Source organism: Antechinus flavipes, chromosome 3, assembly GCF_016432865.1.
Source record: "Antechinus flavipes isolate AdamAnt ecotype Samford, QLD, Australia chromosome 3, AdamAnt_v2, whole genome shotgun sequence".
NCBI classification, from domain to species: domain Eukaryota; kingdom Metazoa; phylum Chordata; class Mammalia; order Dasyuromorphia; family Dasyuridae; genus Antechinus; species Antechinus flavipes.
Window position 1 is genome coordinate 403,597,569 of NC_067400.1, and position 26,317 is coordinate 403,623,885.

At 33.1% G+C, this 26,317-nt stretch overlaps 1 protein-coding gene across 1 annotated transcript in view; it reads right to left on the bottom strand.

The window, feature by feature from the left end:
• Positions 1-21,313, bottom strand: part of ZNF804A (zinc finger protein 804A) — a 513,927-nt gene extending 492,614 nt beyond the window's left edge. Inside the window, exon 1 of the mRNA XM_051986066.1 lies at positions 21,200-21,313. Within this exon, the coding sequence (XP_051842026.1) occupies positions 21,200-21,310 (111 nt within the window). The 5' untranslated portion in view covers positions 21,311-21,313. The remainder of the gene's footprint in view (positions 1-21,199) is intronic.
• Between the last annotated feature and the right edge of the window lie 5,004 nt (positions 21,314-26,317).

Below are 26,317 nucleotides of genomic sequence, written 5' to 3' on the forward strand. Positions count from 1 at the left end.
CTGGAAAACAGATCCAGGAGAGACAATCTGAGAATCATTGGACTCCCAGAAAAACATGATGAAAAAAAGAGCCTGGACACTGTCTTCCAGGAAATTATCAAAGAGAACTGCCCAGAAGTCATAGGAACAGAGGAAAAAATAAACATTGAAAGGATTCATCGATCACCCACTGAAAGAGATCCTAAAATCAAAACACCAAGGAATATAGTGGCCAAATGCCAGAACCCTCAGATGAAAGAAAAAATATTGCAAGCGGCTAGAAAAACCCAATTCAAGTATCAAGGAGCCACAATAAGGATCACCCAGGATCTGGCAGCATCCACATTAAAAGATCGAAGGGCCTGGAATATGATATTCCGAAAGGCTAAGGAACTTGGTATGCAACCAAAAATAACTTACCCAGCGAGAATGAGCATCTTTTTCCAGGGAAGAAGATGGACATTCAACGAAGTAAGCGAATTTCATCTATTTCTGATGAAAAAACCAGAACTTAACAAAAAGTTTGATCTACAAATATAGAACTCAAGAGAAATCTAAAAAGGTAAAGATTAATCTTGGGAACTATATTTTGACTATATAGATGTATAAAGAATACATGTATACCTTGTTCTAGAAATTGATGTGGAAAGGACATTGTACCAGAAAAAGGGTAAAGTGGGGGTAGTACATCTCATGAAGAGGCATAGGAAACCTATTATATCTGAGAGAAAGAATGGAGGGGGATGAATATAGTGGGTATCTTACTGCCTTCAGAATTGGCTTTAAGTGAAAAATCTTAAGACATATTCAATCTATGGTGAAACTTCTCCCATCTCATTGAAAAGTGAGAAGGGAAAAGTGGAAAGGGAAGGAATAAGCTAAGCGGAAGGGAATACGGGAACTGGGAGGGAAAGGGGTAAGATAGGGGGAGGAACTCTAAGGCGGGGGGAGGGACACTAAAAAGGGAGGGCTGTGAGAAGCAAGGGGTGCTCACAAGCTTAATACTGGGAAGGGGGGAAAGGGGAAAGAAGGGAGGAAAGCATAAACCGGGGTTAACAAGATGGCAAGTAATACAGAATTGGTCATTCTAACCATAAACGTGAACGGGGTAAACTCCCCCATAAAGAGGAAGCGGTTAGCAGAATGGATTAAAAGCCAGAATCCTACAATATGTTGTTTACAGGAAACACACCTGAAGCGGGGAGATACATGCAGGTTAAAGGTAAAAGGTTGGAGCAAAATCTACTATGCTTCAGGTGAAGTCAAAAAAGCAGGGGTAGCCATCCTGATCTCAGATCAAGCTAAAGCAAAAATTGACCTAATCAAAAGAGATAAGGAAGGACACTATATCTTGCTAAAGGGTAGCATGGATAATGAAGCACTATCTATATTAAACATATATGCACCAAGTGGGGTAGCATCTAAATTCTTAAAAGAGAAACTAAGAGAGCTGCAAGAAGAAATAGACAGTAAAACTATAATAGTGGGAGATCTTAACCTTGCACTCTCAGAATTAGATAAATCAAACCACATAATAAATAAGAAAGAAGTCAAAGAGGTAAATAGAATATTAGAAAAGTTAGATATGATAGATCTCTGGAGAAAATGTAATGGAGACAGAAAGGAATACACTTTCTTTTCAGCAGTTCATGGAACCTATACAAAAATTGACCATATATTAGGACATAAAAACCTCAAACTCAAATGCAGTAAGGCAGAAATAGTAAATGCATCCTTTTCATACCACGATGCAATGAAAATTACATTCAACAAAAAAGCAGGGGGAAGTAGACCAAAAAATAATTGGAAACTAAATAATCTCATACTAAAGAATGATTGGGTGAAACAGCAGATCATAGACATAATTAATAACTTCACCCAAGAAAACGATAATAATGAGACATCATACCAAAATGTATGGGATGCAGCCAAAGCGGTAATAAGGGGAAATTTCATATCTCTAGAGGCCTATTTGTATAAAATAGAGAAAGAGAAGGTCAATGAATTGGGTTTGCATTTAAAAATGCTAGAAAAGGAACAAATTAAAAACCCCCAGTCAAACACTAAACTTGAAATTCTAAAAGTAAAAGGTGAGATCAATAAAATTGAAAGTAAAAAAACTATTGAACTGATTAATAAAACTAAGAGTTGGTTCTATGAAAAAACCAACAAAATAGACAAATCCTTAGTAAATCTGATTAAAAAAAGGAAAGAGGAAAATCAAATTGTTAGTCTTAAAAATGAAAAGGGAGAACTCACCACTAACGAAGAGGAAATTAGAGCAATAATTAGGAGTTACTTTGCCCAACTTTATGCCAATAAATTCGACAACTTAAATGAAATAGAAGAATACCTCCAAAAATACAGCTTGCCCAAACTAACAGAGGAAGAAGTAAATATCCTAAACAGTCCCATCTCAGAAAAAGAAATAGAACAAACTATCAATCAACTCCCTAAGAAAAAATCCCCAGGACCAGATGGATTTACATGTGAATTATACCAAACATTTAAAGAACAATTAACTCCAATGTTATATAAACTATTTGAAAAAATAGGGATTGAAGGAGTCCTACCAAACTCCTTTTATGACACAGATATGGTACTGATACCTAAACCAGGTAGGCTGAAAACAGAGAAAGAAAATTATAGACCAATCTCCCTAATGAATATTGATGCTAAAATCTTAAATAAAATATTAGCAAAAAGATTACAGAAAATTGTCACCAGGATAATACACTATGACCAAGTAGGATTTATACCAGGAATGCAGGGCTGGTTCAATATTAGGAAAACTATTAGCATAATTGACTATATCAATAACCAAACAAACAAAAACCACATGATCATCTCAATAGATGCAGAAAAAGCATTTGATAAAATCCAACATCCATTCCTAATAAAAACACTTGAGAGCATAGGAATAAATGGACTTTTCCTTAAAATAGTCAGGAGCATATATTTAAAACCATCAGTAAGCATCATATGCAATGGGGAAAAACTGGAACCTTTCCCAGTAAGATCTGGAGTGAAGCAAGGTTGCCCACTATCACCATTATTATTTAATATCGTATTAGAAACACTAGCCTCGGCAATAAGAGTCGAGAAAGATATAAAAGGAATTAGAGTAGGCAATGAGGAAACCAAACTATCACTCTTTGCAGATGATATGATGGTATACCTAGAGAACCCCAGAGATTCTACCAAAAAGCTATTGGAAATAATTCATAATTTTAGCAAAGTAGCTGGCTACAAAATAAATCCCCATAAATCCTCAGCATTTTTATACATCACCAACAAAACCCAACAGCAAGAGATACAAAGAGAAATTCCATTCAGAATAACTGTTGATACCATAAAATATTTGGGAATCTATCTACCAAAGGAAAGTCAGGAATTATATGAGCAAAATTATAAAAAAGTCTCCACACAAATAAAGTCAGACTTAAATAATTGGAAAAATATTAAGTGCTCTTGGATCGGCCGAGCGAACATAATAAAGATGACAATACTCCCTAAACTAATCTATTTATTTAGTGCTATACCAATCAGACTTCCAAGAAAATATTTTATTGATCTAGAAAAAATAACAACAAAATTCATATGGAACAATAAAAAGTCGAGAATCTCAAGGGAATTAATGAAAAAAAAAATCAAATGAAGGTGGCCTAGCTGTACCTGATCTAAAATTATATTATAAAGCAGCAGTCACCAAAACCATTTGGTATTGGCTAAGAAATAGATTAGTGGATCAGTGGAAAAGGCTAGGCTCACAAGACAGAATAGTCAATTATAGCAATCTAGTGTTTGACAAAGCCAAAGCCCCTAACTTCTGGGAAAAGAATTCATTATTTGATAAAAACTGCTGGGATAATTGGAAATTAGTATGGCAGAAATTGGGCATGGACCCACACTTAACACCATATACCAACATAAGATCAAAATGGGTCTATGACCTAGGCATAAAGAACGAAATTATAAATAAATTAGAGGAACATAGAATAGTTTATCTCTCAGACTTGTGGAGGAGAAAGAAATTTGTGACCAAAGATGAACTAGAGACCATTACTGATCACAGAATAGAAAATTTCGATTACATCAAATTAAAAAGCCTTTGTACAAATAAAACTAATGCAAACAAGATTAGAAGGGAAGCAACAAACTGGGAAAACATTTTCACAGTTAAAGGTTCTGATAAAGGCCTCATTTCCAAAATATATAGAGAACTGACTCAAATTTATAAGAAATCAAGCCATTCTCCAATTGATAAATGGTCAAAGGATATGAACAGACAATTTTCAGAGGATGAGATTGAAACTATTACCACTCATATGAAAGAGTGTTCCAAATCATTATTGATCAGAGAAATGCAAATTAAGACAACTCTGAGATACCACTACACACCTGTCAGATTGGCTAAGATGACAGGAAAAAATAATGATGAATGTTGGAGGGGATGCGGGAAAACTGGGACACTAATGCATTGTTGGTGGAGTTGTGAATGAATCCAACCATTCTGGAGAGCAATCTGGAATTATGCCCAAAAAATTATCAAATTGTGCATACCCTTTGATCCAGCAGTGTTTCTATTGGGCTTATATCCCAAAGAAATACTAAGGAAGGGAAAGGGACCTGTATGTGCCAAAATGTTTGTAGCAGCCCTGTTTGTAGTGGCTAAAAACTGGAAAATGAATGGATGCCCATCAATTGGAGAATGGCTGGGTAAATTGTGGTATATGAATGTTATGGAATATTGTTGTTCTGTAAGAAATGACCAGCAGGATGAATACAGAGAGCACTGGAGAGACTTACATGAACTGATGCTAAGTGAAATGAGCAGAACCAGGAGATCATTATACACTTCGACAACGATATTGTATGAGGACATATTTTGATGGAAGTGGATTTCTTTGACAAAGAGACCTGAGTTTCAATTGATAAATGACGGACAAAAGCAGCTACACCCAAAGAAAGAACACTGGGAAACGAATGTAAACTATCTGCATTTTTGTTTTTCTTCCCGGATTATTTATACCTTCTGAATCCAATTCTCCCTACGCAACAAGAGAACTGTTCGGTTCTGCAAACATATATTGTATCTAGGATATACTGCAACATATCCAACATATAAAGGACTGCTTGCCATCTAGGGGAGGGGGTGGAGGGAGGGAGGGGGAAAAATCGGAACAGAAACGAGTGTCAATATAATGTAATTATTAAATAAAAAATTAAAAAAATAAATAAATAAAAAAATAATTTAAAAAAAAAAAGAAAGTCTCTCCGTTTTAAATTTTGCTTCTTCTATAATTTATATTTAAAGGATTATTATGGGTACTCATTCATTGAGCATATGTATCCAAATATTGAGTGGACATGATTAGAAATAATATTTAAAAATCAAGATTTTGCAGTTAAGAAAAAACAATGAGACAGAGTGGCTTAATTCATAGGATGAGATTTAGCTTCCAAATCAGAAAGACCTAGGCTTAAACTCTACCTCTGATACATATCACATATGTGATCCTGGCCAAGTTTCTAAATTTCTCTCTTGCTCTCAGGCAGATCTCTAAAATTTTTATTTGCTAAGCAAAACTGATCTAGATTGGTAAGAGGAGCTCCTCTGTGAGATCTCACTAACCTAAGGAAATAACTAATATACCATTATCAGCTGGGGAATAGCTCTTATTTTTTCATAAATCTGACTCAGTTCTCAATATGTGTGGGAATGAGACCTTTATCAGGTAAATTTACTTTAATTTAAATTTAAATTTAATTTAATGCTTTAATTTATTTTTCACAATTATTATTGCTAATTATATTTTCCTTCATCTTGTTTTCCTCACCACTTTTTATTCTATTCTTGTTCCTTTCACCTTGTCCCTCCTCAAATGTATTTTGCTTACTACCTCCTTCCCTAATCTGCCTTCCTTTCTATTAGTCCCACCCCCATTTCTCTTATCCCCTTTCCCTCCTACTTTACATAGGATAAGATAAATTTCTATACATAATTAAGTGTGTTTTTCTTCTTTGACCCAATTTGACGAGAGTACAGTTCTCTCATTCTCCCTTAACTTCCCCCTCTTCTTTTCCAACATAAAAGCTTTCTGGTCTTTTATTTGAGATAGTTTATTTTATTCTACCTCTATCTTTACACTTCTCCCAGGACATTCCTCTTTTTCCCCATAATTTTTTTTTTAATATATCATCTCTTTATATTCATTTCAAACCTATGCCCTTTGTCTGTATATACTCTTTCTAAGTATATATTCCTTATAACTGTCCTAATAATGAGAAAGTTCTTATGAGATACATCCTCCCACGTAGGAATATAAATAGTTTAACCTTATTAAGTCCCTTATAATTTATCTTTCCCATTTACTTCTTTATGTTTCTTTTGAGTCTTGTATCTGAAAGCTATATTATCTATTCAACTCTGGCCTTTTCATAAAGAATGCTTGAAAGTCCTCTATTTCATTAAATATTCTTTTTTTTTTTTTCTTCTGAAGGCTCATACTCAGTTTTGTTGGGTAAGTGATTCATGGTTGTAATCCTAATTACTTTATCCATTGCCCTCTGGAATATCAAGTTCCAAGCTCTCTGATCCTTCAGAGAGAAGCTTATAAATCATGTGTTATCTTGATTATGGTTCTATGATACATGAATTACAATTATTTTCTTTTTTCCCATGAGCTTTGGAACATAAATATAATATTCCTTGGAGTTTTCATTTGGATATTTCTTTCCAGAGATGAATGATGGATTTTTTCAATTTCTATTTTACTTTCCAATTCCATAATATCAGGGAATTTCACGTGATAATTTCTTGAAAAATGATGCCTGGGCTTTGTTGTTTGTTTGTTTGTTTGTTTGTTTTTAGGATAATGATGACTTTCAAGTAGTCCAATAACTTTTAAATTATCTCTCCTGGATCTATTTTCCAGATTGTTGTTTCTCTTGATATTTCACATTGTCTTATATATTTTCGTTCTTTGGATTTGTTTTATTATCTTTGCTTCATAAAGTCACTTCTTCCATTTGCTCACTTCTAATTTTGAAGGAATTATTTTCGGTAGTGAGCTTTTGTATGCCTTTTTCCTTTGTCCAATTCTACTTGTTTACTTTATTTCTTCAATGAATTTTTGTGCTTCTCTTTCCATTTGGTCTTTCTTTTCCTCGTTGACTTCTTGGGCTACCTTTACCATTTGACTTAGTCTTTTTTTTTTTTTTTTTTTTTTTTTTTAAACTTTGTGTGCGTATATTTGTCTCCTTTAATAAACCACTGATTCATTTTTCATGATTTTCTTCCATGACTCTTACTTCTTTTCCCAGTTTTTCCTCTGCCTCTCATTTAATTTTCAAAATCCTTTTTCAGATCTTGCATGGCATGAGAGTAATTCCTATTTTTTCTTGAAGGTTTTAGATGTAGGAGCTTTGACTCTATTATTTTCTTCTGAGAGTGTATTTTGGTCTTCCTTGTCAATATTGTAAATTTATACAGCTAGAATTTGTTCTGTTGATTTCTCCCTTTCTCAGAATATTATTTGTCTTTTAATTCTTTTTTAAAGTAGGATTCTGCTTCTAGAATAGCAGATATATTGTCCATCGCTTTAATAGTTTTGTGTAGCTGTTTTCAGAGATACTTATAGGGACTTATACGTTTTCAGTTCTTCCCAGGTCATATGATCTAAGGAGATATGTGTATACTACTTCCTTAGCCTGTGCTTTGGCCTGTGAGTGACCTGCCTGGAACTGTGAGGAATGTCTTTACTCCGGTGCAATAACATGCACTGATGTGCTAGTGCTCCTTCTTCTCTGGATTGTCATCTAGATCTGAGTATAGGCAAAGTCATTAATTCCAAGTCCTACCTCAGGGCTAGCAAAGAGACTTTGTAATTCCTTTTGATCAATTTGTTTTACCCCATTACTATCTGTGGGCTGAGAAGCTGCTACTACTGCTGCTAATTTACCGGCTCCCAATGCCTATTCCTGGTTTGTTGGGTCAGGCTATGCTGTGTGGGACTGTATTGCACTTTCACTCAGGTAAAAGTCCTAACTTTCCAAATTGCCTTGAGTGGAAAATTGTTTCACACTATTTTTTCTCCCTGTGTGAAACTGGGGTTAAGTGACTTGCCCAGGGTCACACAGCTAGGAAGTGTTAAGTGCCTGAGGCTAGATTTTTTAACTGGGGTCCTCCTGATTTCAAGGCTGGGCTCTATCCACTGCACCACCTAGCTGCCCCTTCACTCCATCTTTTTAAGGGTTCTGCTTTGGAATTTATTTAAATTCATTATTTAAAGGTATTGGAAGAGTTTTGTGAATTCAGATGATTTCCTGCCTTTACTCTGCCGTCTTGGCTCTAACCCCTCTAAATAAATATTTTTTAATCATTAAATCACTATGTAAATTTTAGTTGTTCTTATTTCAACATGATGTTGATTATCTAACTTGGTGATTAATCTAAGCTTGTTCTCTTTTCTTTTACTCTTCTAGAGAACTGATTGAGTTATTTTAATTTCAGGCTAAGTCACTTAGAAGAAAAGTTTATTTGTTTGAACTACTAGCACTCGTGGGACAGGTTGAAAATTCTCACAAGGAGTAGATGAATGGTTGATTATATTTATAAATAATATTTGGAAACAAAGCAGGGGAAGCAATCCTGATCTCAGATCAACCAAAAGCAAAAATAAATGTAATTGAAAGAGATAAGAAAGTAAACTACATATTGCTAAAGGCTGCCATAGATAATGAAGTAACATCAATACTAAACATATATGCCACAAGTGGTATGGCTTCCAAATTCCTATAGAAGTTAAAAGAGGTGCAAGAAGAATTAGACAGCAAAACTATACTAGTAGGGAATCTCACCCTTGTTCTCTCATAACTAGATAAATTGAACCACAAAATAAATAAGAAAAAAGTTAAGGAAGTAAATAGAATTCTAGAAAAGTTAGGTATCATAGCTCTTTGGAGAAAATTTAATGGAGACAGAAAAGAATGTACTTTTTTTCTCAACAATACATAGAACTTATACCAAAACTGGCCATATATTAGGGCATAAAAACCTCAAAATCAAAGGCAGAAATAGTAAATGTATTTTTTCAGATCATGATGCAATAAAAATTACATGCAATAAAAGGCCAGGGGAAAAATAGGCCATAAATTAATTGGAAACTAAATAATCTAATCCTAAAGAATGAGTGTGTGAAACAACAAATCATAAACACAATCCATAATTTCATCCAAGAGAATGACAATAATGAGACAATATATAAAAATTTATGGGATGTGGTCAAAGCAATTCTTGGGAAAGTTTTATATCTGTAAATAATATTTGGGTAGTCTCCCTAATATTAGGCAGACCGATGTTTAAAATAAACTTCTAATAGGAACTCATTTACTTTTTGCGGAAATAAAAATGTCATCTCCCTCCCCTCCCTGCCATCTTTATATCAATATGGTTAGCAGTCAATGAGAAAATGTGTATGAAATAACTTTGCTTTTTAGTTCATGGATACATATGCCATTTGATATAATTGTTAAAATGAATCATTATATAATTTTTGTTTGTGAAAGATTCCAACAATTTATGTAATGGGATTGTCTCTACATGATTGTGTTTATAAAATTAGAACATTTGGCATAATGATATAAATATTTAATTAGGACCCAGGGCATTTTGATGGAATAATTTAGAAAGTGTTCCAAATTAAAACATCAACAATATAAAGGTTATAATCAAAAGGTATCATAAATATCTAGAAATGCTCATAAATGCTTATGAAGTAGTGCTAGACACTATACAAGAGCACTGAAGAATGGTATTTTTTTTTTCCTTAATCCCGTGAGTAATGCCTTTCATTACAATAGCAAAAATCTTGCAGTAAATGTTAAATTGAAGCAAGATGACACAATATTAATAAAATCTCACTGACAATGTAGCTTCATGGTCTTTTAGGTGGACTAATCACAGGATCAACTACTGTAAGTGCTAAACCATGAAAAATAAATCGTTCATGCTACACAGTTAATTTCACTGTGATTAGAAATACAGAGAATGTTATATACTTATATACAGTGTGAACATTTTTCCTATGAATGTTAATTTCACATATTTAGTACAGTGATTTGGGATATAGAGTCACATTTATTCTTCAGTATACTTGACTGTCAGTGCCATTGTAGGAATAAAATAGTACGGATTTACATGTTGAACACACTGCCGATTTTATTTCATGTTGATCTCTTACTGAATAAAAAACAAAATGATGGAGCTGAAACCATTCCAACAGTTCATTTTATAAAATTCCAAAATGTTAACCTGTCTAATATTAGTATTGAAGCAAGTAAGATGTTCACAGATGTGAAATCAATAGACTTTTAAATGTCTAGTAAATCCTAGAGAAATCAAATGTGAACCTGCACCTTGAGGACTTTGCACTCAAGACCCAATCGATAAATTTCATACTTGCCTACTTGCCCAAGGAAATTAAAATGATACTGCAGTTAACTGTGAATGTATATCTATAGATATATTTGAGGAAGGTTGTAAGTAACAGGATAATTCTGTGATTTCATAATTGTATGCAAATCTCCATGAGAAAACTCAATACAGATCCAAAACTATTCTGCAATCTATAGTCTCAAAGAGTTGCCCACTGAAAGGTTATATGATTTGTATACAGTAATACAAACAATATACATCAGATGTCTTTCTGATTCTATATCAGTTTTTTATTTATTATACAACGTTGATTTTTTTTTCCTTGTGTATATAGGTTATATTAGTATTCCCTAAAACTATATATTTATGAGATTTTGGAGGTTTCTTTCCTCTAGTAGGGATAATAGATTCTTAGCAGTATAGCAAGACTATTCCCAATATTAATTTGAAAGGAAATGTCATTAATGGGAGGTTTTTATCCAATTGACTTAATTGAAGACAATTAGAAGAAATACTAGGTTAGCAGCTCCAGAGAGGCAGATGTCCTAGAGTAAAGAGTAATGTTCTAGGGCTATAATATGGCAAAGGAAAGATTGTTAGGAGAGATCTCCAGGGTATAGTTATTCCAATGAGTATTGTCAAAGATGTAAAAACATGAGTATTCTGTCTCACATGGGCTACATATTCTGCAAGCTACAACAAACATTTAAAAAGGAAATCTCAATACACTATAGTGGCCAACTGTGTAAATGAACAAGGATTGATAATTCTTAGGTACAGAATAAGCATATATACACACCTACACACATATACACACGTGTGTGTTTTCGGATAAAGAATTGTAAATAGTGATATGAAAATAAATTATATTGTATTAACTGAGGTTCAAGGAGGGGCTTTTTCACCCTGAATTGTAAGCAAAGTGCTTTGATCCTCAGTAGCAAGCTGGAGTAGTATATTCTATAGTAATGGTCTGTGGCATTGCTTTATATTTCAATCTATGTAGGAAGTAAATTTCCATGATTTACCTTGATCCTCACCTTAAAATTTATATTTTCAAAAGTTCTAAAATCAGAAAGAACACATGGCGTACCATAGATATAAAAGTGCTCAATTTGTGTTTTTCAGCTCTACACATTCTGAACACAGTGTTCTCTTGCTGGTCCCAATTTTCTAAGGGTTTCCTCTTATTCTATTTTTATCTCCATGAGGATATCTTTGTCAGAACTCAGTGTGCCTAATTTTTTTTCAAATTCCTTTCTATTTCATCGAGGCTTCTTGAACTCTCTTCCATCTCTTTAGAGGTTTGGTCTCTGCTGGAAAAATAATTAATCAATATAGGCTTATATATTAATAGTTCCATGTACTGTATTATGAAACCATTCTAACCTATTGTTATCATAACAAGAAAAAATCCCAACATTTTCTGTCTTTGTGTTTTGTTCTGGGCTGTCTCTATTCTTCCTTCTCATCTTCTTTTAGAATCCTGGCTTCCTTCAAGAGATTTCGCTCAAAGGTTAATTCTTGCAGAAGGTCTTTTTTTTTCTTTATTCTTTCAAGGCATTCAAGCTTTCTCCTTTGAGATGAACTTCCATCTATTTTGTGTTTGTTATATATTGTATAAGTCTAATTATTTATATGTTTTTTTCTTCTTTGGTACCAAATTCAAATAGAAATGGGGGTCATTAAACTAAAGATCTCTGCATATTAACTTAGAAATCCACATTTTAATATTATTTATGATCTATTGCATTGTACTCATTTTATTAATTTTGATAAATGATTAGTTTAAAATTTTAAATATATTTAATAATTACTTTAAATTATTCTTGCCAAATTGAAAGAAGGGGTGTTTTTTTGCTTTCTTTAAATCTTCAATACTTAGCATTGTGGCAGGCAACTAATAAACACTTAATAAATGGTTGCTGACTACCTCGCCTTTCTCTTAAAGACTGTAACTGTATATGGTAATTTTGTGTTCTTCCAAGAGTTTCCTTTTGATTAAAAACACTTTGGTCATCTGTGAAAAAAAACACAAAAAACTAGCTGCATATATTATGTGTAAATCTTTGATTATTTTTCTTGCAAAGGTAAATAGTAATATATTTGAAATAAAAGCTTCTAGGATATATAGCAAAAAATCATTCTTCTTTAGGAATAAACACTATGGACTAACTTAAAACATTATCTCTTTGTCTGAAAGACATTTTTTTAAAAAAAAAATATGAATTTCAAGTTTGAAAATACAAGAGTACTATCTATAATATATTTTCATTGTAATTTCATGAGGTAAGTGAGCACTATTTATCATATATAGATTTTTTCATTTACTTCAGTATCTTAGTTTATTTGAAATGTAAAAAATCATATTAGGCTATTTGACAAGGCTATTAATACATCCACTTTAAAAATAGATATTTCAAAATCCGTTTTACAATATATATGGGATAGCACACATTTTGTTCTTTATGTGCCATCAAAGAAATATTTTATACTTTTTTATGTCAAACAACATAAAAATAAGAAGTTTTAAAAAGACTTCAAGAAATACAAGAAACTTTCACAATTTGGAAAGATTGTTACAGAAGAGATCATAGTTCCAATTTTGCTGGTGATTAAAATTTACAAATTTACATCACACATACATTGTTATATATATTATATATGTGTGTGTGTTACCTACATATGTACATATATGTACATGTGTGTATAGATATATAAGTATATATATATATATCACATTATCTCACAATAGGAATATTTTCGTGCACTAGGAATCTAAATATTTTTTCTGTAGATAAATCATATTCAAAAGGCATTTTATTTTTCAAAAATTAATAAAACTTCAGAACATAATGAAAATGCATGTATAAACATTCATTTCAAACATTAAAATTAGCAATTGGAAATAAACTACAAAAATAGTTTTAGACTATAACTATTATTTTCATTTTCCAAGTATTCTTTCTCTTAAGAGACCCTATTTTTTTGTGATTAAAATAAATGCCTCTGCAATTAAGTATCAGAGCTGAACTAAGGAGGATAATTATATTTTACATAGTTTTAACAGTTTATTGAGTAATCCAAATCACATTGAATATTATTCAGGAAAGGATTGAACATTTTTTTCCCTAACCAAACAAGTTACAGTAAAAACAAAATCTCCAACAGGTTGATTTCCAGGGAAAATCATGCTTAAAAATATGAAAATAACTTTTTCCAATTAGAGAAAAATGCTACTATTTTTACTAAATAGCTAGTAAGTTCATTGCAAAGCAAATAATATTTCCTATCTTAGGATATTTGATTCCTTTTCACTGAACTGTTCTGTAATAAAAATGTTTACAAGTTTTAAATAAAATGATATGTGCAAACAATAAATGAAAAGTAATTACATTTGGAGAAGCACACACATTTCCACTAATCATGCTTTAAAGAAGATTCAATGGCACTACATCATGGAATGCAATTTGTTCACTTATTTTGACAAATATAGTTTAGTTTTAAATATTTATGATATTGTTTTATAGTATAGTATATTAGCAAGTACATTGTAACATTTAGGAAAAATAAAATTAATGAAGCCTTAATAGTTGAAGAGCTCATGATAACATAGTCTCTATAGAAAAGGAATGTAGAAATACCAGAATTTGGTTAGAGGTAAAGGAAGATTCGGGGAAACAAGAAACAGAACTCCAGATTATAGATTTAAAAGAGAATATTGGTTAAAGGGAAAATCTGAAGAGCATGTGATCTTGTGTTTGTTTATTAGTAAAGCCTATTATCAACAGCATTTTTATTGTTATATATTGAACACATGAATTAAGACACTTATAGACAGTTTTTATTACCATTTTTTAAAAGGTTTTCAACCCGCATTATTTATCTACTTGCAACTGTGGGCCCCCCATGAAATTAGCCGATTATTGAGGAAATTAAGTGAATCATCATAATTTTATAGGAACATCAATATTTTCTTTGCTTAAACTATTTTAAATAATACACTTCTTCAAATATGCTTTCATTTGAACTATTACATGTTTACCTAAAATAATCTTGAGTAAAAATACCCTGAATAATAAAGAAAAAGACCAAAGAAAACAAACAGCCTGAGTGACAGATGGCATTTTCAAAAATGCAGTAGTATTTTATTCTCAAATTCACATTATTGTCTTTCTAAGATAATATCACAAGTTAATAAATCTGGAGACTATCTTAGGGAGTTGAGCATTACATAAATAGATACTGTAGTAAAATACAAAGCCTATGAAGCCAAGTGAAAAAAATTCATGCTGGCTTATTGCCTACAAAAAAAACATTGGGAAAAGTACATGAGATACCATGTTTAAAGTCACCAGAAAAAGGAGTCAAAAGACCTATACTGTACTTCTGGCTTAGTGACTAAAAGGTCATTTTTATTTTCCCAGTTTAGATAGTTGAACTAAATGATCTCTTTGGTCAACTTCATTTATATTATTCATCTTTATTAAAAAAAATAAAATGATCATCAGTAATATATAAAGCCATAGAGCATTCTAGAATCACTTGGACTCCATTGATAAAGATCACAACCCCTTCTTACTTTCCTATGTGTAGTGATTCTTTTCTAGATTTTCCTTCTATTCCAAATAAAACATCATTAGAGTATCTATCCCATGTATTGGAAACTTTCCATTTTTGGAAGCATTAAAATATTAAATATGTTGGTATAGTATTGCACAGTCCCACCTAGAATGTCAATTATTTAAAGTATCACATTTAAAAATAGTTTATTGCTCTGAAGTAATGGGAGAAATCATAAGTATTACTAAATTAAGTTTTTTTTTTTTTCCCCCTTAAAATAACATTTGCAACTTTGATGGACATGTCTTGGAGTACTCAACATATCAACTTGTCAGTGACTTCTCTTAGCCTATTAATTTGTCTAGACAAGTTGCTCATGCTGTCAATTTCTTCCAAATTAAAAAGGAGAAAAGCACAAGTAATGTATAATATATAGGTCTCTAAGAAATGAACAATGATCTGCTGAAAAAAAAAAAAAAAACAGATTTTAGAGTGAATCTTGTTAACATTGTGAATTTGACCAAATAGAGTACATTTATCATACTCATTTCTCAAGTGCATTTCTCACTTTGGAGAAATGTGAACAAAAATCTCCAGTAAATTTCATTCCTAGGGATTCTCACTTTGTTTTGATCATTTCTGATTTCTCAAAGACTGAGTTAATTGAATTTGTAAACTGTGTCAGGTCCCACTAAGGTGAAAAAGCTACAAGTATAGGCTCTTTAAGATTGTATTTTATTTTGTTTCCAGATCACACTTTTGGTAGCAGTTAAGTAAACTCATTACTAAATAGTTGACCATTTAAAGATGATTTTTTCTCAACTACAGCAAAACTTTGAGATTACCTACTATTTACTAAGTGGTTGCAACAGTACCAACATTGATGAAATCCCAGATCCTAGAAACTTTGAAAAAATTATTAGAAAAATCTCTTCTTCTCTAACATACCTTATCTATTAATAATAGATATTTATTTCCTTCACAAGCCACTGTTTTTTGTTTTTTGTTTTTTTGGGTTTTTTTTTTTTTTCAGAAATGGCTCATATGCAATAGTTATATCACTCACTATGGAAGATAATCAGTATACTAAAATTTGGAAACCATAATAAAGAAATAATAGAAAAAAATAATAATCAAATATATAAAACTCTATACTCATTAAAAATAAAAATCCACATACATATTTCAAAAAATTTTAAATACAAGTTAGATTAGATCAACAATAATGAAGCATAACAGAAAACATGAAGAAGAAGAAAATCAGGAAATAGTTTTAACCTCAAAATATGGATTTTTAATGAACACATTTTCCAAGTAAATCATAACTAGGCATAAATAGAATAGTGTATTTTATGTATAGCAACTGCTCTATTGAGTTAATCAATAAATAGATGAATGCACTTAAAGACATATTTTCTTACTAATTTGAGTACATATCTATATTGTTGGAAATGGAAAGCAGCAAACATAAAAAAGATTTAATGATATATGGAATCTATACATAAGATTCAAATTATTCTCTTGCTTTATCTACTTTAGCAAAGCAATGCCAACAGAATTTTACAGACAAGAATATAAAGAAAATTTCTGAAGCCAACACAATTTGTGATTGGGCATCTTTTCTCAAGTGGAATAAATTATACCTACACCTTTTTGTTTTTCTAATTCTATAGGAAACTAGAGGAAATGTGTTTGGAGTTAATCCATTTGGATTATGCCACTGACACATCTGTATTACTTCTAAGCAGTTTCTGTCAATAAAAAGTTATTTAATAAAAAAAAAGAAAAATTATCCATGCATATGTTTTGAAAAGAAAAAGCTTTAATTAAAAAAAAAAAAAAAAACACTTCTAAGCAGTTCTCTGATTGTTCTTTAAAGTCTGCAAAATACATAAAATGTTATCAACTTCATAAGATCTAAAATTATTAACAAAATAACTGTGTATGAATTCAACATGATTTCTCAAAGACAAAGCTATCTGGTGCTCTAAAATGATTTTGTTTTAAGTAGTTATTTTTTTTTCTTTCAGAAAGAAAAAAGGAAGTTTTGATGACAAACAAATGATGCATTAATGAACAATTATACAAGCATGAGAAGAACTGACTTTCCACATTAAGAAAAGTAATTTTAATCTGACATAGTATCTACAGTATAGTGAGTTTCATTTCTCTTATTTTTTTTTTATGTGAAAGGGAAAAGACAGAAGAAAGGGAAAGAAGACAAATATATTTATTTTTGTTAAAATACATGGATTTCCCAAAAAAAAGTCTTTTAATTCATTAAACAAAATTAGAGACCTTATTTTATTCACACAAATTGTCACAAAGTTCATCAACAGAAAGCTACTGATATTCTACCCACTTTATGAATAGATTGCTTCCAAAAAGTTAGAAAAAAGACATGATTTAACTTATGACCTGTATCCTACATTTTAATTATGTTATATATAATTCATTATTTATTTTAAAATTCTTTTATTTTAAAAATTTGAGCTCCAAATTCTCTCCCTTTCTCTACACCTTCCCAAAGTTATTAAAAAGTCAAGCAATAGATCAAATACACATGTGAAGTCATGTAAAATAATTTTCCATATTAGCCAAATTTGAATAAAACAAGAAAAATAGAGAAAATCATATTTCATTTTGCTGGGTTTCATCAATTCTCTCTCTGTAGGTGCCTATCTCCTACATTTTTAAAGATATGATTCATAAGTAGAACTAAAATTCTAGATATAGTTACAAAACAAATTGCAAAATATAATGAAACTTGAATATCTCTGTTTACATTGTCACTTTTTTCACAATTCTAAAAATAATGTGGGCTATAGAGATATAAAATTCAAATTATATATTTCCTAAAATCCTCTAAAGACTTTTAAATCAATCAGTTAACGTACACTGAGACTGCTAATACATATGTGTGTGTGTGAGTGTGTGTGTGTGTGTGTGTGTGTGTGTGTGTGTATTTTAAAGAAATGATTAGAATAGGTTTGGGAAAATTTCCAACACTTTTTTTGACAAATAATTTCAGTGAAATTCTCTTGAAATTATAATACCTTAAACCATGTAAACATACTTTAACACCGCATAAACACTAGAGGTGACAGTATTTTTAAAGGGACAATACAATACTTATATTTTACTAGGGAAATAACTTTTAAAATACTATTTACAAGGCTCATTGGTTCACTTAATTGCCAAAAAAATGTATATTAAAATCATGTATTTTAATTTGTACGCAAAACTTTTAAATGTTCATGTTTCGAAGAAGGGATCCATTGAATTGTACTTTAATGGAGCTAAATTCCTCGAAGTTTACAAATAGGTTTATGAGGTCATTCAAACTTAGAAAATAATCATGATATTCCAGCATTCCTAATAAAGTTAAAAATCAATCATTTTCTCATTCAGTGGATGATATACACATACGAATATATACATGATGTCTTTCAAGAAATTCAAATACATTTATTATACTTCAGCTCTATAATAATGTAATATCTAAGGTAAATACATATTTCCATATAGAGTGTTTATTTTGGGGGATGGGGTAGGACAGTATATCAAATATTGTCTTACTCATAAAATATTTAGTATAGTCTTTAATATTTCAATTTAAGGAAATAAACTTCTTGTGATAAAGTATTAAACTTCTGTCATTCTAAGAAGTATAACTTGGGAAAGAATAGATCTGTGGTTCTCATAATACTATTTTATTAAAACTAAGAGATGTTTTACATTTGTTTCTGCTTACAGAGATATGACAGCAATTATTTCTAAACCCCTTATGCAGTTTTGCCAGTCCCATGATATAAGTCTCATACATTTGGGGTGTTATATTCAATAGATCATAGTGTGGCTATGTCTTTGTTATCCCCATTTTAAAAATGCGGATGAAATTGCATCTCTTTTTTGTTTGCTAGGTGAATAGGAGAAGGGAATATACATTTATATAATTCCCACTATGGGCCAGGAACTGTGCTTAGTATTTTATAAATATTTCATTTAATCAGCTAATTTTACCTTCATAAATATATAATAAAAAGGCATAAGCCAGTCAGCTCTTGTTAGGAAGTGAGGGATGACCTGAAAAATTTGTAAATTAAATTAGAAGGTATAAGTAAATTGCAAAATTATGTCAATGATTTTTATATAGATCTCTCATTTGTTATATACTTCTAACTAATAGTCACCTAGGAATAAATGAGATGGAACTCTGAAGTCAGCAAATTTAGCAGTCTTCAACAACAGCATGTCTTTGTTTAAAAGGCAAATCACTAATGACTATAAGAAATGAGATGATTATATTTAAAAAAAAAAATGTCAAGTCCCTGAATTTCCCAAAAGAGTCAGTAGAACTGAAGACTGCCTCATTTCAGTGATCAGTATCTTTCTTCATTGCATTATTGAAAGAGGGGGATGGGGAACATTTATTTTTTTCCCTTTTTAATAAATCAGGCCATGATTATTGACATGTGTGAGTATGTGTGTGTGTGTCTATACATAATTTAACTAGGAAAGAGAGAACATTATATTCAAGTGATAAATACACTAAAGAGAAAATAAACTCAAATCCCTATAATTTATGCAAATTCACTTGTGTCCCCGAAAGAGAATGTCTTTGGTTAAAATTCTTACATACTCTGATAAAGCAGAAGTTAGGTTTCTTTCATTGACAAATACAGATTACTTTCTAGAAATGAAAAGAGAAATTTCACTACATTTAGAGGCAGCCTGATGTTGGGACTGGACAAAGTAGGTCCAAAGATAACCTCTGACATGCACTAGTTTAGTGATAGCATAGAAGTCATTCAACTTCTTAGTGCTCTAGGCAACTCTTAAAGACTTTTAACTAAAGGCTTTCTATTATAAAACAGTTTGCCTTTCTTTGTTAGTTTTCTCACCTATAACTCCTTATACAGAAAGTTAAGAGATATGTATGTATGTATGTATGTACAATTATTATTTTTATTCCTATTTACTTTTCTCTTTCTCACCCTTTAAATATGTGTGTGCATATATATGTTACAATATGCCACTCTAGGCTTTGACTTCGTACCCTATGCAGCTTTATGAATCCAAAGAAACTGGATTGTTGGTGAGCTCAGAATTATCAGTATTTATTTCCTGATGTCCAAAAAATTCGTTGTTTTTTTTTCCCCCTATCTTCCCTCCACCTTTCTGTCAGCCTTTCTGCTTATGTATCTGTATACTCTTTTTCACATTGAAACCCTCCCCAACCCCAGAAAAAAAAAATTAAACCAGTGTATCTCCAATAATTTCTGCTGGAAGTTTTCAGTTCCCAAAGCATGTTCTGATCACCAGTCAGAAGCTTTGCTTTGCCTCACCCCCACTTTTCAGCACTGAAGTTAACACATCATCCCACCCAATCCTGAGTGCTGTTTCTACCAGGACTCTGATAGGTGGGAGAACCTACCAGTGATTGCCCAGGTTCTTTGCTTGTCTAAAAATGTTTCCATTAGAATCGGATCTGATATAGACAACGCTGTACCTTCACATTTAACTTCCAACCCCATTAGGATAGTTAATTGAGAGTTGACTACTTGGCTCTGATTTTACTTCATGCAGAGGCAGGGTGGGGTGGGAAAGCGGAGAGGTTGTAAAATATCTCACTTAGAGAAGTTTGGTTGACATTATTGTGACCCCCCTGCATAAAAGGACTCCAGAGACACACTCAACATCCCGTCTCCTCAGCTACATTGACCAAACAGCTCATCACCCTCATTGATGGCACCCACACCCTTATTCACCTTCAGTTCTTAATACTGAATGACATTCTGAGAGCTTGATTCTTCCAAGCACCCCCAACCACGACTGTCTCTTCTATTCTTTCCCCTTTCCACATAAGGTCCAGACTATACAATTTACTTAGATTCATCAGGGGAAAAAATATATATACACACACACATAATCCTCAGGGCCAGAGAGTGATGAAGAGGGACTCAAACGCTTTAAGTGGAAAAAAGTCACCATCAAAAGGCGCGGATTGTAGAGAACACACACCTCCTCCCCATGCTGGAGTCTCTTCCGAGCATTCCGCTTCATCACCAACCCAACCCCCCACAAAACAAAAACACACATAAGCAGACCTTCTCAGCAAAATCTTCTAATCTCACACTCTTCAATATGCCTCCCCCCCAACCCCTTCACAGTGCCCTAGGCAGAGGATTCTGAGGCGAGTAGGAAACAAGCAATTACCAGAGTTTTGTTGCCGTTCTTGCTGAGGGGACCTCGGAAAACTCCCTTGATGTTGCGAAAGTGCCCATTGCTGAGATGAGTGGAGCTGATGACAATGTAGTAACACTCCATGGGGCAGCCGCCGCCTCCTCCACCACCGCAGCCACTGCTTCCATGCACCTCCGCGCCCGCAGCAGCAGCTCACACACGCGGGACTGGATGAAGGTATCTGTGGGCACCAGGTGCAGCCAAATCACACCGGACACACACACACACATACATATAATCCTTGTTCCCGTGAAGGAAGGGCTGACAATCAGACACTCAATTCCTCTTTTCCCAGCTCTGCTGAGGGAGGTTTGCTGCCCCCGCCCCCTCCTCTTTTTTTTTTTTTTTTCCTTTTTGATTCCTTTTTGAGGATTGACTGGAAGAGGGAGGGGAATCCCAGATTGGGAGGAGAGGCTTGGGGTAAGGAGCGCACAAGGGTTGCTGAGGAAGTCAGACGCGTGGACCAGCCTCAGCTTGTGTCTCAGTGCAGCACAGAAAGGAGAGGAGCAGTCTGAGCTGTGGCAGCGAGAGCAGCAACATTAGCAGCAGCATCTCCTCGGCTTTGCGGAAGGAATCTGAGTTGCTGCTGCTCTCAGGCATTAGTGTTATTATAGTGTGCGGCGTTGCCGGTCCATTGCACTGAGCCAATGGCAGGAAGCCACTGGGCTGATACCGAGAGCTGTCAGAGGAGTACATCTGTCACACGCTGCCTTCACCACCACCCCCAGCTCGCTCGCTCTCCTCCCTCCTCCCCCTCAGTACACACTGCTGGCTCAGCCAGCCTGCATGCCTGCCACACTCAAGTGAAGACGGGGGAAACAGCGTCCAGAAACAGTGGCAGCGACCGCTCCAGAGTAAACGCTGCAGCGACTTTGGGATATACAAGAGCAGCAACCGGCTGGAACAGGACAACGGACAGGATGAAGAACCAGGTTAGCAGTCTGGAGTTTAAGAATCCAGGGAAGGAAAGAACGCCGAACTGGGAAGAAAGTGAAACGCAGAGAAGGATGGTGAAGAAAAGAAATGAAGCTTTTATTTTCTCTTTTCGAGCGTTATTTATAAGACAAATGAAATAAAACTACACCTTTTTTTCCCCTAAAACCCAAAGAACTTAAGCATCCCCTTCCTTTTTCCCTCCCCACTCTAGCAATCATCAAAACTGAACATGTGATAGCAGCTGATTTTCTCACAAAACTGTAGCTAGCCCATTGGTCTAGCTTAATGGTTATTTATTCATTGGATTGGGGAGGGAGGAAAAAGAGAAAGCAACTTTAGCTCCAGAAGTAGAGAAGTAGTAATAAAGTAGTGTTTTATTGTTTCTTTTCTATAAAAAGACTTTAGCTATCTTGTAATTATTTAAGAGGAATTGGAGTTTGTGATTGGGGCAAGGTGTTCTGTGGACATCAAAGATTGCAGCACTTGGTCTATGGTTTCTTTATTCCATCATTCCCTTTCTTAAATACCTTAGTAACGCTTTCCAGTTCTCCGCAATCTCAGTAAGTCTGGTTAGTAGTAGCAGCTGCTACCTACAACCCCTTCCGTTTCTCTTTCGTTGTTAACCTGATGCAGGATGCAGGGATGGACAATGACATTCACCTTACAAAATTCTAGGATTTTATTTATGTGTGTGTGTGTGTGTGTGTGTGTGTGTGTGTGTGTGAGAGAGAGAGAGAGAGAGAGAGAGAGAGAAGAGAGAGAGAGAGAGAGAGAGAGAGAGAGAGAAGCTGGATAAAGAAAGGATAAGGCTTTGCTTCTTTTTCTTAATCAGACATTTCTCGAGAAGCAGAAATTGTAATCCTTAGTTTGTGCCTTTTCTTCCGTTCTCCCAACCTCAGTTTATTCCTTCTTTGTGTAAGTTTAGCTCTTCTGAAGTGGTTTAGTAAGAGCATCCCATCAAGTATACACATGGCTCATTAGTAGGCACTTAAAGAGATCGATAACAGGCAGTAGAAAGCCTGAAGATGTTGTTTTCAATGGATTTACTGAAGGCTTTATTGTCTTCTTGCTCAGGATGGCTTAATTGGTTAAAACAGAATTCAGACTGCCCTGTAAATGCAACGCAGAGAAAATGAATTCTGAAACAGACTAGATTATCCCCACTCTGATTTTGCTAAAAATTCCTTCTCATTTTGCAATAGTTCACTATTTCCCTCCTAAAATTTTAGGTCATTATGGACTTGACCTACAAGCATGGGTAGACCTTTTAAATAAATCCCTCAAGGTGACTTCACTAGTAGGTTTGAGAGAAGAGAAGATCGTTAGATGGATTTGAGAAATGAGTTCTGTGGAAATAAATCACTCCCTGGATGCATTTTTGTAACAAGCATGGATAGCAAAAAAGAAATGCATCAAAATAGAAATTATCAGTTATTCATGTTTTGTATACAGACAAATAAAAAGTTGATATCTATTGAGCAAAGTTCATTATTAAATGTCACTTACTTTAAAGGCACTTGTAGTTCACAGCTATCCACGTGGGGGAGTCTGTAAGTCTTTAAAGCAAGCCTCTGTTTATAAAATTTCTTTTGCTATAGGATAGATGTTAGAATTAAATTTGAATGATCTGATTTTTTAAATAGGATTCACTTCTGCTCAATTAAATGTAAATATTTAAACTCAGTTTAATATTTTGTCATCAACTGTTTCAATTTTTACTCCAGACAAAAATATCCTTGTGTGCTATTGTTTTATGAACAAGTATTCTCTTCCATATAATGTGCCTTCTTTTCCATATTGTAAGTGTTTTGGACACTAGCTCTTAAATGAAAAAAGACCTTCTTTGTGATTTCTTGGACCTCAGAAATGTAGATACTAAAAAAGGGAACTAAATACAGAGGTTCAAAATATTATGTCTGCGTAACTCCCATAATGCCTTGTAGCTCACAGACTCATCTCTAATGCTTCTTTCTATCTTCTCATGGATTGTTTTGTTCTCTGAGTTGGAATGTTCAGTTTAAAGTCCATTTCTGTCAACAAGACGTTAAATGAATTAGCTCAGAGAACCAAATATCATCTATCATGCAATAATACCTCACTGTCAGAATTTGCTTCTGGTGACAAAGACTGTCTATCCAAACTATTTTTTAATGTTTCCATCATAAAGCACTATAGTGAAACCCCCTTTAGCAATTTCTGACAGGTGTCATTTTGTTATCATAGTTGTTGGGTTTTTTTTTTTTTTTAAATCTTGGCCATTAGTGTCTTCTCCCCCTCTCCTCCCCCCCCCCCAGTTGAGAACTTGTGTGTGTATACACATGTGTATATATAATAAGTGATTTAGGAATGTCAGAATATGCTTTTTTTTTTTTTAATGTCCAATCCTTACTCTAAATGGTTGCAAAGTCAGTTACAGAAATGATGTAATGAGTAGAAACAAAATAAAAAGAGGAGAAAATACCTGTCAGTTTTATTACATAAGTAAAGCAGTATGACATATCCAATGGTAAAAGGATAAATAGCTCTACAAATTACTTCCCTTGCAGAAAAGGCGCCTGAAAATGATTAAATCCTGAGAGTGGTTTTATGTATGTTTTTATATGTGCAGACCTGGATGGTCATGCATCCATGCCAATATTGAGAATTCTTAAGAATTAGGAATGGAAATAAGTCTAAAGAAAATATTTTTGCTTAGGCTTTTTTCATGATAGAATAGATATACCTCTGAGTCCTAAACACAAGTTTCTTATTTATATACCTGTAACTGTCAGTGACATGTTCTGCTGTCTTACCACTTACCAGAATTTTTATAGGATTTTAAAAGCAGACCTGTTCATCAGCAGGATGAGATATAGTGCAAAATGAGCAGGGATATTATTAGGGATCTGTTCTTGCCCTGGCTACTGATAATGACTCACTATCATAGGATTAAAATACGGGGTATACAAGAATATCACATTTTTTAATTTTAGGGATGTCTCCAAGAAGAAAAAAAAATCTTAAATCATGAAAAAAAAAATCATACCCTTATCCACCCAGAGGAAAGTTTGTCCCTTTATAAAAAAAGTTAAGATAAGATTTCTTTCCTAATTGTCCCTTTCTTCTTTTTCTTTTAATGTTGCTATTCTATTAGATAAAGAACGGCATATATCACAGTTAAGTAGGCAAATTTATAAATGCACTTAGTCATTTGTAAGGAGAATAATGCCATAAAAATCTGTCAAAAATGTAAATATCATTGATTCAAGTTATAAAAACTATAACTAGATTCTGGGAAATTCCCTTTCTCTTTAAGTGATTTGGGAATTATAAAAAAAATTATAGAAATAGAATTGAACTTTGATATACTATTGTGGATTACAGTAGGAAATTTCTTTTTTTATTTACTAGATAATTATAGAACACATATGTTCAATTGCCAACTGTCCAGCTAGAATAATTTTCTCAATTATATTTTTAAAAAGAGAAAATGTGCTAATTGCATGGCATTAATCATAAAATACTGTTGTAATTAATTTGTGCCACCACTATGGTTTAGATTTTTTTGACCTCTCATTTAAAGATTATTCTTTCCCTTTTATGAGGTTATTCCAATCGAACTTTTTCAGTACTTTATATCTTGGAAGAAATCCTATTCAATTCAACAAAACTTTATTCCTAATCCTACGGGTATACAAATTAAAAACAAGATGGGCTCTGCCCTTAGGAAATTTACAGTCTAACAGAGTGTAACAGCAAAGGAAAAGTTAATTTCTAGACAACGTTTAATAAGCAATATATGGGGAGGAATTCACTTTAGCAGGTATAGAAGAAGTATAGTGTTGGACTGAGGGAGGTGGGCAAAGAAGTATTATTTCAACTGTTGGGATGGAGAAAATCTTTAGTATAGGTGATGATCTCTGTAAGTGATCAAATTTGATAAGGCTTGGAAGTATTGTTTCCAACCAGGTTAAGGAGATCTTGAATGATAGATTCATGTCAGTTGTGGCATGAAGAGATATTTCATTAAGATTTTTTTGGTAGTCTATAAAAGGTAGGCCGCCAAGAAAATAGCTTAGAAACAATTGAATCATTTAGAAAGTTAATGCAGAAAGTTAATTTTTTTTTAATTCAGTAAAGATATTTTTTATATTCTTTTTAAGAATGGGTACATAG